The 14,729-nt window shown below is 38.4% G+C and overlaps 2 protein-coding genes across 3 annotated transcripts in view; both read right to left on the reverse strand.

Moving 5' to 3' along the window:
* Positions 1-4,011: 4,011 nt before the first annotated feature.
* LOC115760716 (putative uncharacterized protein DDB_G0294196) lies at positions 4,012-4,330 on the reverse strand (the record flags this gene model as incomplete). Its single annotated transcript, XM_030702184.1, has 1 exon — positions 4,012-4,330. A coding segment is annotated over one exon (297 nt), but the record flags the coding sequence as incomplete, so codon positions are not given.
* The window catches only part of LOC115760972 (myocyte-specific enhancer factor 2-like), a 58,682-nt gene continuing 48,271 nt past the window's right edge, over positions 4,319-14,729 (reverse strand). The window contains exons 5-12 of one of the 2 annotated variants that reach the window (XM_030702574.1): positions 10,450-10,924; positions 9,286-9,489; positions 8,061-8,439; positions 7,092-7,222; positions 6,258-6,427; positions 5,752-6,161; positions 5,292-5,360; positions 4,319-4,551 (exon numbers count right to left, since the gene is read on the reverse strand). In XM_030702574.1, the coding sequence (XP_030558434.1) occupies positions 4,334-4,551; positions 5,292-5,360; positions 5,752-6,161; positions 6,258-6,427; positions 7,092-7,222; positions 8,061-8,439; positions 9,286-9,489; positions 10,450-10,503 (1,635 nt within the window). In that variant the 5' untranslated portion in view covers positions 10,504-10,924 and the 3' untranslated portion in view covers positions 4,319-4,333. Of the gene's footprint in view, positions 4,552-5,291; positions 5,361-5,751; positions 6,428-7,091; positions 7,223-7,468; positions 7,568-8,060; positions 8,440-9,285; positions 9,490-10,449; positions 10,925-14,729 lie in introns of both variants that reach the window. The other variant, XM_030702573.1, reaches the window with a different exon arrangement.

Here is a 14,729-nt window from a genome sequence, read left to right on the forward strand (position 1 = left end):
TTGTTTAAAACATCAACTTAATAGGTAAATGTTTATTCCACAAACAATTTTTCAAAACCTTTCATATTCAGTGCACGGATAAAACTTGTTTACATAGTATAATATATATATATATATGTATATATATAATTATTATTTTTTATTGAATTTATCATTAGTTAGTTGATCATTGATGTTTTTCACCAAAATGGTAACTAAACTTTTTGCTGTTTTTGCCTAAACGTAATTACACTTACGATTCAGTTGTAAGTTATTTGAACAGAAATCGACATCGATGGTTATTATATATATATATATATATATATTATGTAATATCGATTTGGAGCGCATTTTCATAGATAACTTAACTACATGCATATCACTTAATTTGTATAATTTAAACATATTCATTTCGCCTTTTTCTTTTATGTTTTTTTTTTTTTTTTTTTTGTTATTTGTTTTAAGACAGCGCACTAAAGGTTTTATAAACTTTTAAACGCCTTTTTCTGGTACCCAATCATAGCTTAATTTCTTGTTTAAATATTATCTAATTGAAACTGTACGTATAATTTCATAGTTTGTGCTTTTGCGGGCTCTACCACGATTGATTATCAGGACAACGAATTGCAACAAATGTAACCACAATATCTTGCATTGTTAACACAAATACTTAGAAGAAAGAGGTGCCTGTCACATCGAAACTAACATATAACATTAACAACATTGAATATTATGACAAGAACACAAATGACAACAAATTATAGTATATTTCATCTAGCATAGTTGTGATTCAGAAATTGACTCAATTGAATCTATATAGTGTAGGTGCGCAATGTTCTCTCTTTTGTATATGGGGTATATTGAATGCATAAAGTCTTTTGCCGTTTAACACGCATTTGCTTAAATTTCTACTAGAGTTCTTATTATCTGTATCTGTATTCAGATTCAGGTGCCACATAGATCTCCACACAACAGTGCATACTTTTAACATTTTATACTAAATACAAACATATTCATCTAACTCGAGAACCAGTTTACACAGATGCCTTTCACAAATATATCATTCCATTCCATTATATTTATTTATTTATTCTTTTTGTTATGTTGTGGTCCCTGTGACCATAAAATCGCCTGCTAGACGGCCAGCTATATAGTGCACGGCTCCGACCTCATCGTAGTATAATTATCGTATATTTATATATATATATATATATTTGTGTGTATATATGCCAATCAAATTTTAGCCAATTATGAATTTTCTCTGTTGGTTTTTTGTACATGATGTGCTGCTCGCCTTCTGGAGTCATCCATTTTGTTCAAATTACATAAATTTAATTTTAGTTTTAAAGCTTAGTTTTAATTCAATTTGTTTACGTTTGCATTAACTACGTTCATTTTTTTAAATAGCACAATTAACACCTGTATTGAAATTATTTTCACCATCATGTTTTCTGTTTTATTAATTTTTTTTTTTTTTCAGTATAATTTTTTATGTTTTCTTGGTTACATTTTCAGCAAGTGATCGCTGTTTAACATTTAATTTTACGTTTATATTTTCTTTTTTGTTCATTTAAGAGGCACTGTTTTTAAGGCAACACACTACAGAGTGAAGTTTCAGTTACCAGGTTTATATTTACATTTAACTGAAAATTGTAAAACAACCAAATCTAGGGGAAATTTGGAAAAGTTCATTGCAAATTATATAAAAAAAATCATTTTTTTTTTGCGGGTTAACATAAAAGAGGTACACATATTTAATTGTAACACTACATTCAACACTCACTGTACTTGGTAAACTAAGTGTAAGTACTTATGAGTACTTTCAAGTACTGCTATGAGTACTTTTGAGTACTCTTAAGTATGTTTGAACCATTTATATATCTATGATCAATTTGTCAGCGTTTCCCATTGAATGTTTGTGCAATTTAGACTGAAGACAACTTCATCAAGATATTTCAAAAATGTCATCTAAAGAACTCGGACAATTTGGTTTCTCCCGTCTATTGTGGGTATTCTGCAAATGTTGAATGCCCTTCCAGTTAATATATTACCTTAATTATCATCTTTTCAATATATTGCTAGAAAATATGTAGCCTCTGGCTACTTTATCTTATATATATATATATGTCTATATCCCTATGTACACACATATACATAGCTCAGTTTTATTTCGTATATAAGTATATATATGTAAAGCTTGTTTGTTCTTCATCTTTGGGAAACCTGTAAAGTGTAAATGTTTATTGTTTGTGTTCATTTGTTGTGCATTCGGATCGTTAATTTCACGCTATATAAAGTATGCACAGCTGTTACAGTACACAGCATACAAATAGAAGTACTGTTAAATTATTTGCATATGGTTTTTAATTTTTTTTTTCACATTTTTCTTGTTTTTTTTTTTGTTTGTTTTCGATTCTTACAATTGGATGTATAAAGTGCAACAGGTCATATTGTGTTAGCGCAAATATTTACAGAGCGCGTTTACCTTTTAAGTGCGCATATTTATGCATTTATTTAAATAAAAACAACAAATGGGCAATTGACATGTACACAGCCACGCCCACCTAGTTAGGTACACATTTACTGCTAGCTGTTTAAACAATAAGAAAGAAAACAAAAAAAAAATAACAGAAAAAGAGGAAAAACCAATAAACAGCAACTAAAATTGTTTATAATCATTTTATTTAAATTATATTTTGTGTTTTGAGTTTTTGTTGTTGTAGATGTAGTTGTTGTTGTAGCTGTTGTTGTTGTTGTTGTTGATGTTTCACAAACTGCATTTGAAATTGTAATTCGTAAATGTAAAAAATACAAAAAGAAACTTAAGGCTCAACAATTTGAATAGAACGCTTCAAATCGAAAAGAAAAATTCACATTTAGGTTAATTACAAATTATGACTTCGTTTTGCTTAGAAATGAAAGAGAATATATAAAGTCTATCAAATAAGGGAGCAGACGCGTTGCTTAAACCAAAATATTACAATTACAATCAATTAATAATTAAATCAAGTTTTTTTTACTTCTTTTACTTTCGCACACGCTCCCACTAAGACTTAGAGCTACATTTAAATTATAAATTATATTTGAAAACTAAAATTAAACTGAGTCGTTGCATTAAATTAAATATTTAATCAATTGCATTTTGCCAAGCGTTGTGTGTGTGTGAAAAACTGGTTTAATCATAATCATAAATTGCACTTTAATTAGGAAACGAAATTATAGACAAAAAAAATATAGACGTCAGTGCAACATGTTGTTGAGTACATTCTCATGTGTGTGTGTGTGTGTGTGTGGGAGTGTGTGTGTGTGTGTGTTTTCTTAACTTTCAGGCGGATTATACAATTGCGTGCTTAGTTTGTAAAACTTGACCCCCTCATAGTTATATATATATATGTTTCTTATATATATCATATCATATGACTTGCATGCATTACGTATCTTTTAATTTTAATAAATTTAGAATTAAATTTTTTTATGCAGTTTCAGAACTTATTGAACCAAAATGTGTGTGTATGTACAAACATAAACGCATGTTGTGTGTGTTGCTGTTGTTGTTGTTGTTGTTGGTTTTGTTGTTGACTTAAAGTTAACATTAAATTGAATTAAACTAAATCAGCTCAACACACGCTAACAACTAACCAAGTGCCTGCAAAACTTTGCTGTACCTACCTTTTATCATTAATTTATATAATTTTTTATGGTTTAATTAACTAGCTACGGCTTGCGCACAAAACTTACACATAATTTTCATCTGTTTTCTTTCTTCTTTTTTTTTATATATATATATATATGGGCGTATGTGTGTTTCTGTATAGTTAATTTAAAATTATAACTATTACCACACATACATATAGGTATATATGTGTGTGTGTGTGTATATATATGTAACTATAAGTTAGACAATAATTGTAGATATGACACTGTCACTTGTTTTTTCGCTTAAAATTTAAAACCAATAACAAAACTTGTCGCTTCCAGCTGACTACTCAAAACTATTGCACGGCTCTGGAAACGTTAATGTGCTCTCCTGCTGCTGCTGCTGCTGCTGTTGTCGCTACTGCGCCTGATGTTGCTCTGGAGCATAGCCCACGGTCAGCTGCTGGCTGAAGCAGTCGTAGCCGCTGCCACGCCCATAGCTGGACACATTGAGAAACGTGCGTTCTTTGCGCGGCGGCGGCGGCATCATGACCAGATCATTGTCGCAGCTTGTGTTGCTGCTGCTGTTGTTGTTGCTGTTGCTGTTGCTAACTGGCTTCTTGTTGCTGTTGTGATGTTGCTGTTGTTGTTGTTGTTGTTGTTGTTGCTGTTGTTGTGGCTGTAGCTTATAGTTGCTTAAAGCAGCGCCACGTGCCGGCTATGTGCCCCAGCCGCCAGATATTCTTGGCCTTTTGTGATTGGGCGCATCATAGTCGCTTAGTTGTTGCTGTTGTTGCTGATGTTGCTGCTGTTGTTGCTGCTGTTGTTGTTGCTGTTGTTGTTGTTGCTGCTGTTGCTGCTGCTGCTGCACAGCAACTGCTGCTAAGCGCACATCCTGCTCGCTGCTGGGCGCACCTGCGTTCAAGATAATAAAATCTGTTAAACTATTAGTTCGAGCTGCACAGACTGTAAATGTGTGTGGCACGGGCGGGCAGCAGGCGGGCGGGCTTTTTAGGGCCAGACGCAATGGCATTCAACGCCTGGCAACTTGCGGTTTAAGTGTGTGTGTGTGTGAGCGTGTGTTGAGTGTGCATTTGTCTGTGTGTGTTAAATTAGCGCAAATGTTAGATTTCGTTCAACTAGCGGTTAGTGAAGAAATCAAAACAACAATTCAGGCTTTGGTTAGTTATTTGGGCATTTCAATTTTCAGTGTTGTAAAAGTAAAGAAATTGCTAGAGTTGAGATTCGGTCGTTGGGTAAATGTGTTGCAAAATCATAAAATGATTGACAGACTTTGCTGGCAGTGTATGCGTGTGTGCGTGTGTGCATGTGTGTGTGTGCGTGTGTCAGAGCTGATAAACAATCGATAAAGCGCGTTAAATGATTGATAATAAAAATAATCGATTAATTAAGACATTTTATGAACAGCTGACAAAAGTTGATTGATAACTAATTAATTTGCGAATAATTTTCCTATTAAATCGACTTTAACATTTGCTGTGAAGGCATCGATTACACTTATCGATATTGGTTATCGAATGCCCATCAGCTCTCGATTTCATATGTATGAATAATGTATGTCGAACTGTTTAAATATGCGTGTGTGTGTATGTGCGTGTGTTTGAATGTTTATTTCGTTTTCTTATGCATTTGGTTTGTGTGTTTGGCCAATTTACCGGCAAAATTCCATCTAGGATTATGTCCCATAAGCGCGCGGTACTGATATCCTTCATACTTATCATGCCCTAAAAATTGTCATATAGTTGTTGTTGTTAATTGTTGGTTAATTCAAAAACGAACAAGAAATTTGTAGCAGCAGCAAGAGCGTACAGAAATCGATCAATAGTTCTGGCTGCAATACTAAATGCCGGCTCATGCGGCGTATGCGTGACATTGTCACATTGCGCATACGCCGCTTGAGCCAAGCACAAGATTTACATTTATTTTTTTAGATAGCATTAAAAAACATGCCGCGAAAAAAAAAACACAATTCACAAAAAGTTGGCTCTAAATTAGTAGAAATATAAATTTTGTTTGGTTTTTTTTTCTTCTTTTCTTTTTAATTTGCAAGCGAAACATCGTTGCGGGAAAAAGCTGACAGAGAAAAATTGGTAATAGTTGAATTTGTGAACATACCTGGAGTCGGTGTTATGTGGCCGGTGGACGAGGGCCGCGAATTGGACATGACCAGATGCTGTTGCGAATGACTTAGAACGCTCAGATTGGTGGCCTGATCGGCGCTGCCGTTGCTCCCACCACCCCCGCCGCCGACGCCGGCGCCGCCCAGCTGTGTGATGGCATTGATGGCGGTAAGGACGCCGCCCGTTGTTGAGACATTGCTGCTGTTGCTGCTGCTGCTGGAGCCGCTGCCCGTGGAGCCATTGCTGTTATGCTGATGGCCACCGCCACCACCGCCACCGCCGCTGCCGCCGTTGCCGCTGGCAGAGAGATCACGTGGCGGCGATTGCGGCTCCGATTTGACCTTAATGGAGCCGGGTGAGGTGGCGGGCGGCGGTGTGCTATTCGAGACAGCCAGATGGGATAGACTGCAAGGCAGATTATGATGTTGGTCGCCGTTAAGTGTTTGCCTGCTGGGGCTGCTGCTGCTGCTATTCGCCGGGCTCGGGGCCTGGACTACCCACCTAGTGTGCTGCACGAGACCCTGATGCCACTGCGGCAGGCCCATTATGTCCGCGCTCATCGCACCCGATTGCGAAAAGTCCTGCGCCCCAAACGAGTAGCTCGCCAGCGGCGGCATCGGTGTCTGCAGCGTCACCACCGGCGTATTCAGCGACGTCTGGCTCTGGCGCTGCTGCAAATTTACCAAATAGATACGAATTTTAATCATGAATACATCGATTTGGGCCCAGCACTTTATATTGCCACATATTGTTCTCATTAACTTTATGGTCTTGTATAACAAAAACAAATGCTATCATATGGTACAGTATTTTATAACTTCTGCATCCTAAAGAAATTTCTACAAAAGAATTCTTCAGAGTATAACGAATGCTGTCTACAGTATAATTTCATAGGTAGAATGCTCTCATATAGTACAGTGTTGAATAACGTTAGTATTTAAAAAAAAACACTAAGAAACCACTATACTATAGAATATCTACTGTAGCGATAACGAAAGTATTTAATGGCAAAATTCCATAAGTAATATTGTACAGTGTTGTATAACATTAGCATATCAAAGAAACTATATAAGGCTGAACTACCATTGTACAGTGTTGCATAATGCATGATGTCTAGTGTTGCATAACAAAATAAAACCTATATTATTTTGACGCCTAGTGTTGTAAAACGAAGGCACTGGTAGAGTTCCAATGTAAGATACTTTCATTGTATAGTAAGAAAAGTGAACTTAGAGTCTGTCAAGTTGCGACAAATACCTGAACTTAAGAATACCTCACTAAAATATCGAATTTTTTATTAAGATATATAGACTACTCTTAAATAGTTAAACTTACATCTGCATAGGCGACATCGTCCGCTGTCGCCGACATATTCGGCGCTATGGTGGACGGTATGACGACACGCAAATTGGAAGCTCTTCCATTCTGGCTGCCCGGCGATTGTTGCTTAATGGGCAAATGATGCGCTGCAAAAATGGGATTTTAATTGTTTAGTACGTTTCGTAGGAGTTGGCCCTGGCTGGCATTGAATCCGTCTATGATTATGTGTCGATTAGGGAGTAGAGGGGCCGCAATCGGGGCAGGGCGTGTAACACAGTTAAATCAGGCTGGACTAAAACTCAGCTAATTGGATGGGTTATGTGAGTGTGTATGTGTGTGTGTGTGTATGTTAGGGACCCTTATTGTAATATGAATATTGTCATTATGCCCACCTATGCCAGGACTGGGACCTGGACTGGGTGATCCCACAAGCGGCGAATGTGAATGTGGATAACCGTTTGACATCTCCAACATGGTACCCGATGGATAGACTAATGTATGAAATATATAAGAATATATGCAAAGGTTTTAATCAGTTTATCTCAAAAAAAAAAAAAAAAAAAAAAACGAAAAAAAAAACAGAACAATTCGAAATCAACAACAAAAACAACAAATTGCAGGCAATGTTAGAGATTAGATAAAGTTAGAAATTCCCAAATAGTCGAGACTGTATTGTTAAATCGAAATTAGCTGCCTAAACGACGAGTTGTGCATGCAATAAGTAACGAGTTGAAAGGTTAATTAAATAGTTAAACTGCTCCTCAAAACGAGGGAAGGGGGTCTGGTGTAAGAGAAACAAAATACAAGTCACAAAACAGAAACAAAATAATACGTATTAGCGAGTAGCGATTAACGAGTAACGATTAAAGATTAACGAGTAACGAGTAACGAGTAGCGAGTAGCGAGTAACGATTAACTCAAAACGTAAAACAGCAACAGAAATAGAAATAAATGAAAATTGTGCACCCGAGACACTGTACTAACTTATTAAGGACATCCCACCTGAATCCGTCTCCGAACTCGATGGACGTGGGCTGATGTTTGTGTGGGACATTTGTGGGCTGGCCTGCAGCAGATTCTCACCGTAGGAGCCCGGCACTGGCACCGATACTGGCATTGTATAGCTTGTATTTGGCATGGCTCGATTCGGTGCACCTCCACCGCCGCCACCTCCGCCTCCGCCTCCGGCGCCGCCGGCACCACCGCCCCCCGTAACACCACTAAGAGCCATTTGGTTGCGCTGCATCATATTCTGAAATTCCTCGTCGATCTTATTGTATTTGGCTTCGGTGCGCGGGGTGAGCGTATAGTCGGCCTCCGCTTCGGGTGAATCCGGTGACATGACGCCGTTTTTGTTCTCTTTCTGCAAATGACAACCAGAGAAAGAGCAAGAAAGAGAGTGAGTTTGTGTGTGGGAAATTGTGTATGATGTGTGCAGGGGCGTGGCAAGGGGGGGACAAGTACTCGTAATTGGCCGTGCCTGGGCTGGGGCTGGGGCAGGGGCGAGGGCGGCGTGCGCACTTGGCACTTGACACGTCGCCGCTCTGTTGATGTGCTAAATTATGTAAATCTTGTCTACGCTCTGCACGGCGGCATTAACATTACAAAACAATTTAAAAGGCAGCAAACAAAAGACAACAGCAACAACAACAGCAACAACAACAAGAACAGCGACAATGTCCGCATTAGAAATGCAAAATACATTGGCGTCTCCTTCAACCCCGCCCCCGCTCCCGTCGTCATCCGCTTCCGCTTGGCCCTATGCCTTATAATTTCTTTGTTGTTAGGGCCCAAACGAAACGTTTTGTTGCTCAGTTGCATAGCTATTGTTGTTGTTTTAATTGTTGTACCCGTTGTTGTTGTTGTTGTTGTTTTGTTTATTGCTTTGTTTGTATTTTCCGCGTGGCTGCTGCGCTTTTCACAGCTCACTTGACATTTAATAATTTTATGCAAGCGCCGCGCGATAAATATCGATAACGATAACCTTCGAATACGCTTGTAGCGAGTAAAAACTGATGAGTAGCGAGTAACGAGTAAAGACTGACGAGTATCGAATAGTAAGTAGCGAACAGGGAGTGACGAGTTACGAATAGCGAGTAACGAGTATCAATAACGAGTAAAGACTGACGAGTAGCGAGTACGAAAAGCAAGTAGCGAGCAGTGGAGTGACGCGTTACGAATAGCGAATAACGAGTAGCGAGTAACTCACCTCAATAATATTCTTGTTGGTCAGCGATTCGTGTGGCTCATTGTATTCGGTGTATTTGAGCAGCACACGATCCATATCGGTGCTGGCATACTGATAGAGCTTGTTGCTGGACGAGAAGATGATCAGCGCTATTTCGCAGTCACACAGCACGGACAGCTCGTAGGCTTTCTTCATGACGCCGAACTTGCGCTTGTTGAAGGTCACCTGCGGGGAAGACACACAGCGAGCGAGATGGAGATAGAGAGAATTAGTGGTTAGTAAAAATAAAAATGTAAGTTAACAAAATTGTTTGGAATTGGCTGTTCAAATATTTATGCCAACTGTAATTAGAGGCTAGCCTTACAGTCTGCCACGAACTGCGATTGGTAATGAATCGATTATGGCCAAGTCAAGGCCAGAGGAGCAAGCTGCTCTTGTTGTTGGCTATTGGAGCAGCCAGTTATGACGCGTTTACGACTTGGTTAGGCATTAACCTTTACGATGCCACAAATGTCCTTTGCACGGACAAGTGCCAGCCGCCCGGACACGCACATCATGGGCGAGTGGTTCATTTGAATCAAAGCAACAGGGCTACTGAAAGGCAGCCAACAGGCAGTTAATGTGAGTGTTCAACATGAACTAGTTCATAAAATTATCGTCAGCTGGTTCTAATTAAGTTAAGAGCTGCATAAACAAGGTGCTGAATGCATATAAGAATCTTTAACTAGTTCATGGAACTGTTTGGAAATAGGTTAATGAACATGTCTGATTGGAACTAATTAAAGCGTGACAAATAAGTTCAACTGTTCAAGCTAAAAACCAACTAGAAGCTGAGCTGCAAAATATAGTTACAGAGTTCATGTAAGGCACTAAAATGTTTTGAGCTAGTTCATAGAACAATTAAGAAGCAGTTTGGGGAATGTATAAAGCATTAGACCAACTTTGAAATGAGCAAAAACCCTAAGAAAGTTTCTGATTCTTCTGAACTAGTTAAAGCGAGGCAAATAAGTTGACCTGCTTAAGCTAAGGAACTGTAGCGCGTCAAGTGTTTTTAACTAGTTCATAGAACAATTCAGGAACAGTTAAAAGAACATGTCAGCTCGCGAACTGAATTCTAAATGGGAGAGCTAAGAAAGTTTCTGATTGCAGCACTTTAATATTAAGTATACGCAGCGTTTGACTCACCTGTCGATTGCGTTCATCGGTGATGCGTGATATCTGAATTTTTTTGCGACCCATGGCAACAGATTTCGATTTGATACGCCCAAATGCTGTTAACAATAATAATATTTCCTTGCTGCTGTTGTTGTTGTTCCACTTCCTGTTGCCGCTGCTATTGTTATTGTTGCTGTTGTTGTTGTTGTTGTTGCTGTTGTTGGCTTAAATGTAAGGCAGCAGTTGCCTTACTCCTTGTTGTTGCTCTGGCAAACGTTGGGCATATTTGATATACATATAACTCGCTCTCTCTATATATATGTATATATATATATATATATAGTTGGCTCTGTATATAACTGCTGGACGGCTTCTCGAAACGGCAAAATGTTTGTTTTGTTTGTCTGTTTGTTTGTTTTTATTTATTTATTGTTTGCTCTTGTGATTGTTTTGTTGTATGTTAAATAAATATATTTGTTGCAGTATAAAGTGTATTCTCAGGTATCTGCAAAGAGAGTAAAAGGAGGCAAATTAATATGCATGCATTAACAGGTGAACAGGTGAACATCAACTATGAAAGCCAGCATTGAGCCTAACTCGGTTTTAACCCAGTTGGTCGCTGACTTCAAAAGGTTCGCCTGGCCGAGCAGACAGGCGGGCGCACAACTTGTTGACGCTTCATTGGCCACGTGCCGAAAGTTCAATGCACCGCCGAGACCAATATTTGGGTCCAGGCGCTGGCTGACCCATTTTATGGGCGTGTTCGGTTGTGTGTGTGTGTGTGTCCCTATTAGGCAGATTACTTGAATTAATTTATCGGCTGCTGCTGCTGCCGCTGCTGCGTTCTGGCAGCGAGCTCATTGACCATTGCAAATCCTTTATTAGGTTTTTTTTTTGTATTACATTTTTTTTTTTTTTTACATTGGCGTTAGCCTTCGGCCTTTATTATACGTGGCTCGCTGGACAAACTCTCACGCGTGATTAGCCTGCGCACGCTTTGATGTCCTTCAGGTGTCACACACACACACACAAACACACATACACGTAAAAACACACGCAATCACTAGGCTGTCCACGCAACACACGTTCTCTAACTTTTATATTCCTCAAAGAACGACAAATCATGAAACTAAAGTGAAAATTGAAAACTTTTTGCTTTTCTTTTAAAAGCAAAATTAAAAAAAAAATTAAATAAATAAAAGTTTTACGCAATGTCAAGTAATATAATATAATACATAATTATACTATATATTATTATATATATATATAAACTATATACTATTCACATAAGAAACATCATAAAATTGTGTTGCCTGCAGATAACGATTAGGTATATGATTCTCTTGAGATAACACTCGTTTACATACTTGGTTTGTGTTCAAAGCTTTTATACAGTTAATACATATTAACATAATTGCTAACAGCTGTAACTAACATGTAATGTGCCTGCTGTTGTGCACAAGCTGTTATTAACATGAGATAAGCTATCATACTCTAATGTTAAGTAGATGACATGCTCTTATAGTCCACTGTTAAGCAGATGACAATGACTTAACATCATTTGCCCGTACTGTTATGTTAACTGTGCACGCTTACAAACCTTACCATAAACTATACCATAAACAGTAGAGCATACTGTTAAGCATTAAGGCATGCTGTTAGTAACAGTTGTTCATTCTGTTTTGCACTGCTATGTTGACAGCGTACTCTAACAGACATTTCCATGATCTGTTAAAGTTCGCATAGCAATACAAATTTAAAGCTGTCTGTTAACATTGTCACGCTGTTTATGCAACTGTTGCCATATGGCGTGCTGTTCTCTGCAATTGACATGTTTATTTTTAAGCACATAGCTTATTTATGGCACACACTCCTTAATATACCCATTTTATGTGGCACTCAACTACAGGATATAAAATACAAAAGACGCCTGTGGCTACTGGCAAGGCACGTGGCACAAAACGCGAGCAACATCTCAGAGCAGTCTCCAGTAGTCGATACACGGCAATATGTGTGTGTGTGTGTGTGTTTTTTTTTTGTGCGTCTGACTGTGTAAACATGGCAATTCTTGTTGCTCGCCAAGCAGGAGCTGGCACGGCGGGAAAGCGCAAATTTCCGAGTGCGAGTGCCGGAAATCGAGGCAGATGAATTTCAATTGCTCCGCTTCGTCCCGGCTGTCGTTAGTCCTTTTGTCGCCAGCTTGCTTGGCTTGTTTGTCCTCCGGCCAGGAGAAAGCGGCTGCCAAGGCAACGTTTGCTTAGAAATGAGCGAGCCTCACGCAGCAACAACAACAACAAGAACAAGAACAACAATAACGACAACGACGACCTACGCAATATGTTTCAGCTTTCAACCCTGGCCAGCCAGCTGGGGTGAACAAAATTGTTATTGGGGGGCTTGGGCCCGGGCTTTTGGGGCAGGAAAGTGAACTCCACGTGCGGCAACCTTGACGCACAACCAAATAGGGGCACAGGACTACTCAAAAAAAAACCAAAAAAAAAAAAAAACCCCAATACGACAATGATTATATGGAACGTGCGTGCGTTTTGTATATTTCATTATTGAACCAAGAGATATACGAAAAGAGTTTTTGTCTGTCAATGAATCGATACTCTGTTGATAGAGTGCAGATGACGCGACGATCTGAGCCGATAAATGCACTACATATACCATATAATATACTTAGTACAATAGAAGTTGAGCACTTAGTTGCGAATAAAAGCTACGACTTAGTCATTGTAGCTGCTGGGCAGCGGGTTCTACGACTATTAGTCAGATAGAGTCGCTTTTTGCAATGCATATTACGCATACGCAGCGTTGCACACAGTGCCAGACAATTGAGCGTGGGCATAAAAACTTGTTTACTGGCAAATATTTTCAGCTAACCGAAAGCAATTAAAATACATAATTAGTTTGGAATATGACACGTGTCGTGAGCAAATTTTAAGGTAAGAGTTCTTAGTCGTAGATTTGAATAAAGAGAACTGGTTGATAAGGCATAAATATGTATATATATATATATGCGTCTAAATACATGTGCATAATGCTTAAGGGCATATCGAATAAGTATATGATAAGGCATATACTTATGGTGTCTACTGTAATCTTTAGAGTGAGACACGTGACACATGCCACCAGAACGAGGATAAGAGAGAATGAGAAAAAGACTAAAATATTTATATATCAACTTATTTAAACGTAGTTTTAAAAAGAGAACTTTATTTTGCCTAATCAATCAATTAACAAATATTTATTTGACAAACAAAAAGTTTTCTATCTAATTAAAAATTGTAGAAAATTGAGCACAAAATCCGTTTTAGGGGCCAACGACAAATATTTACATTAATCAGGCAAACTCTATGAGGTCAAATATTGTTGTATTGCGCTCAATGCTGATCTCTTGTGGGTACAAACAAAGGCAGCATTGATATGGGTACCTTTATAAGGCATTAACCGCTGAGTTATGGTCAGGCGCAAAGAGCGTCAAGTGTTACTCAGTTCATATTTTAAGTGAAAGGGCGAATGATAAAAAACACAAATAAACATGAAACTAAACGCAACAAATCGAAGCTCAACCTCCAAACGCGATAAGGACCCGCATTGAAGCCCCAAGCAGCAGCAGCAGGAACAACAACAACAAAAACAACAACAACAGCAGCAGCAACAACAACAACAACAACAACAACAAGCGCAACAAAGGAGAGAAATGCGTCACAGTAAAGCACAAAAACATGAATAATTGAAGCTGCTTAGCGGTTGGGCAGGCCAGCGTGTGTCAAGGGAGGGTCGAGGGGCAGACATTTGGGGGCAGCTAGCAATTAAAGCATTGAACCAAAACGCGTGTGTGCAGCTGTGTGTGTGCTGTGTGTGTGTGTGTATGTAATAAGCAGCTTATTATATGCATTAATTAAACAGCGCGATTCGAATCGAATTTCCATGTAAATATTTGAAATTTAATAAACAAAGCGAATGCAACACGAGCTCAACTCACGGATACAACATCAAAGATACAAATACAGAGACACACAGGCACGCGCGCACACACACACACAAATATACACACACACGCGCAGCTCTTCATGCGCTTGAATTACAAATTTATAGCATACTTTTGCGCGTCATTTGGGAATGTGAATGTATCGGATAGATCCTTAATTTGCAATTATTGATTTTATTTTTGATTTTCAAATGGAAATTATATTTGTATTTGCATTTAATGTGATAGTAAATATATATTTAAAAGAAAACAATTTGCTTAAAACATGCATAGCTCGCAAATATGTCAGAAATGCCAATTGGAAACATGGCGA

Source organism: Drosophila novamexicana, unplaced genomic scaffold, assembly GCF_003285875.2.
Source record: "Drosophila novamexicana strain 15010-1031.04,08,12 unplaced genomic scaffold, DnovRS2.1 tig00000462-arrow-pilon, whole genome shotgun sequence".
NCBI classification, from domain to species: domain Eukaryota; kingdom Metazoa; phylum Arthropoda; class Insecta; order Diptera; family Drosophilidae; genus Drosophila; species Drosophila novamexicana.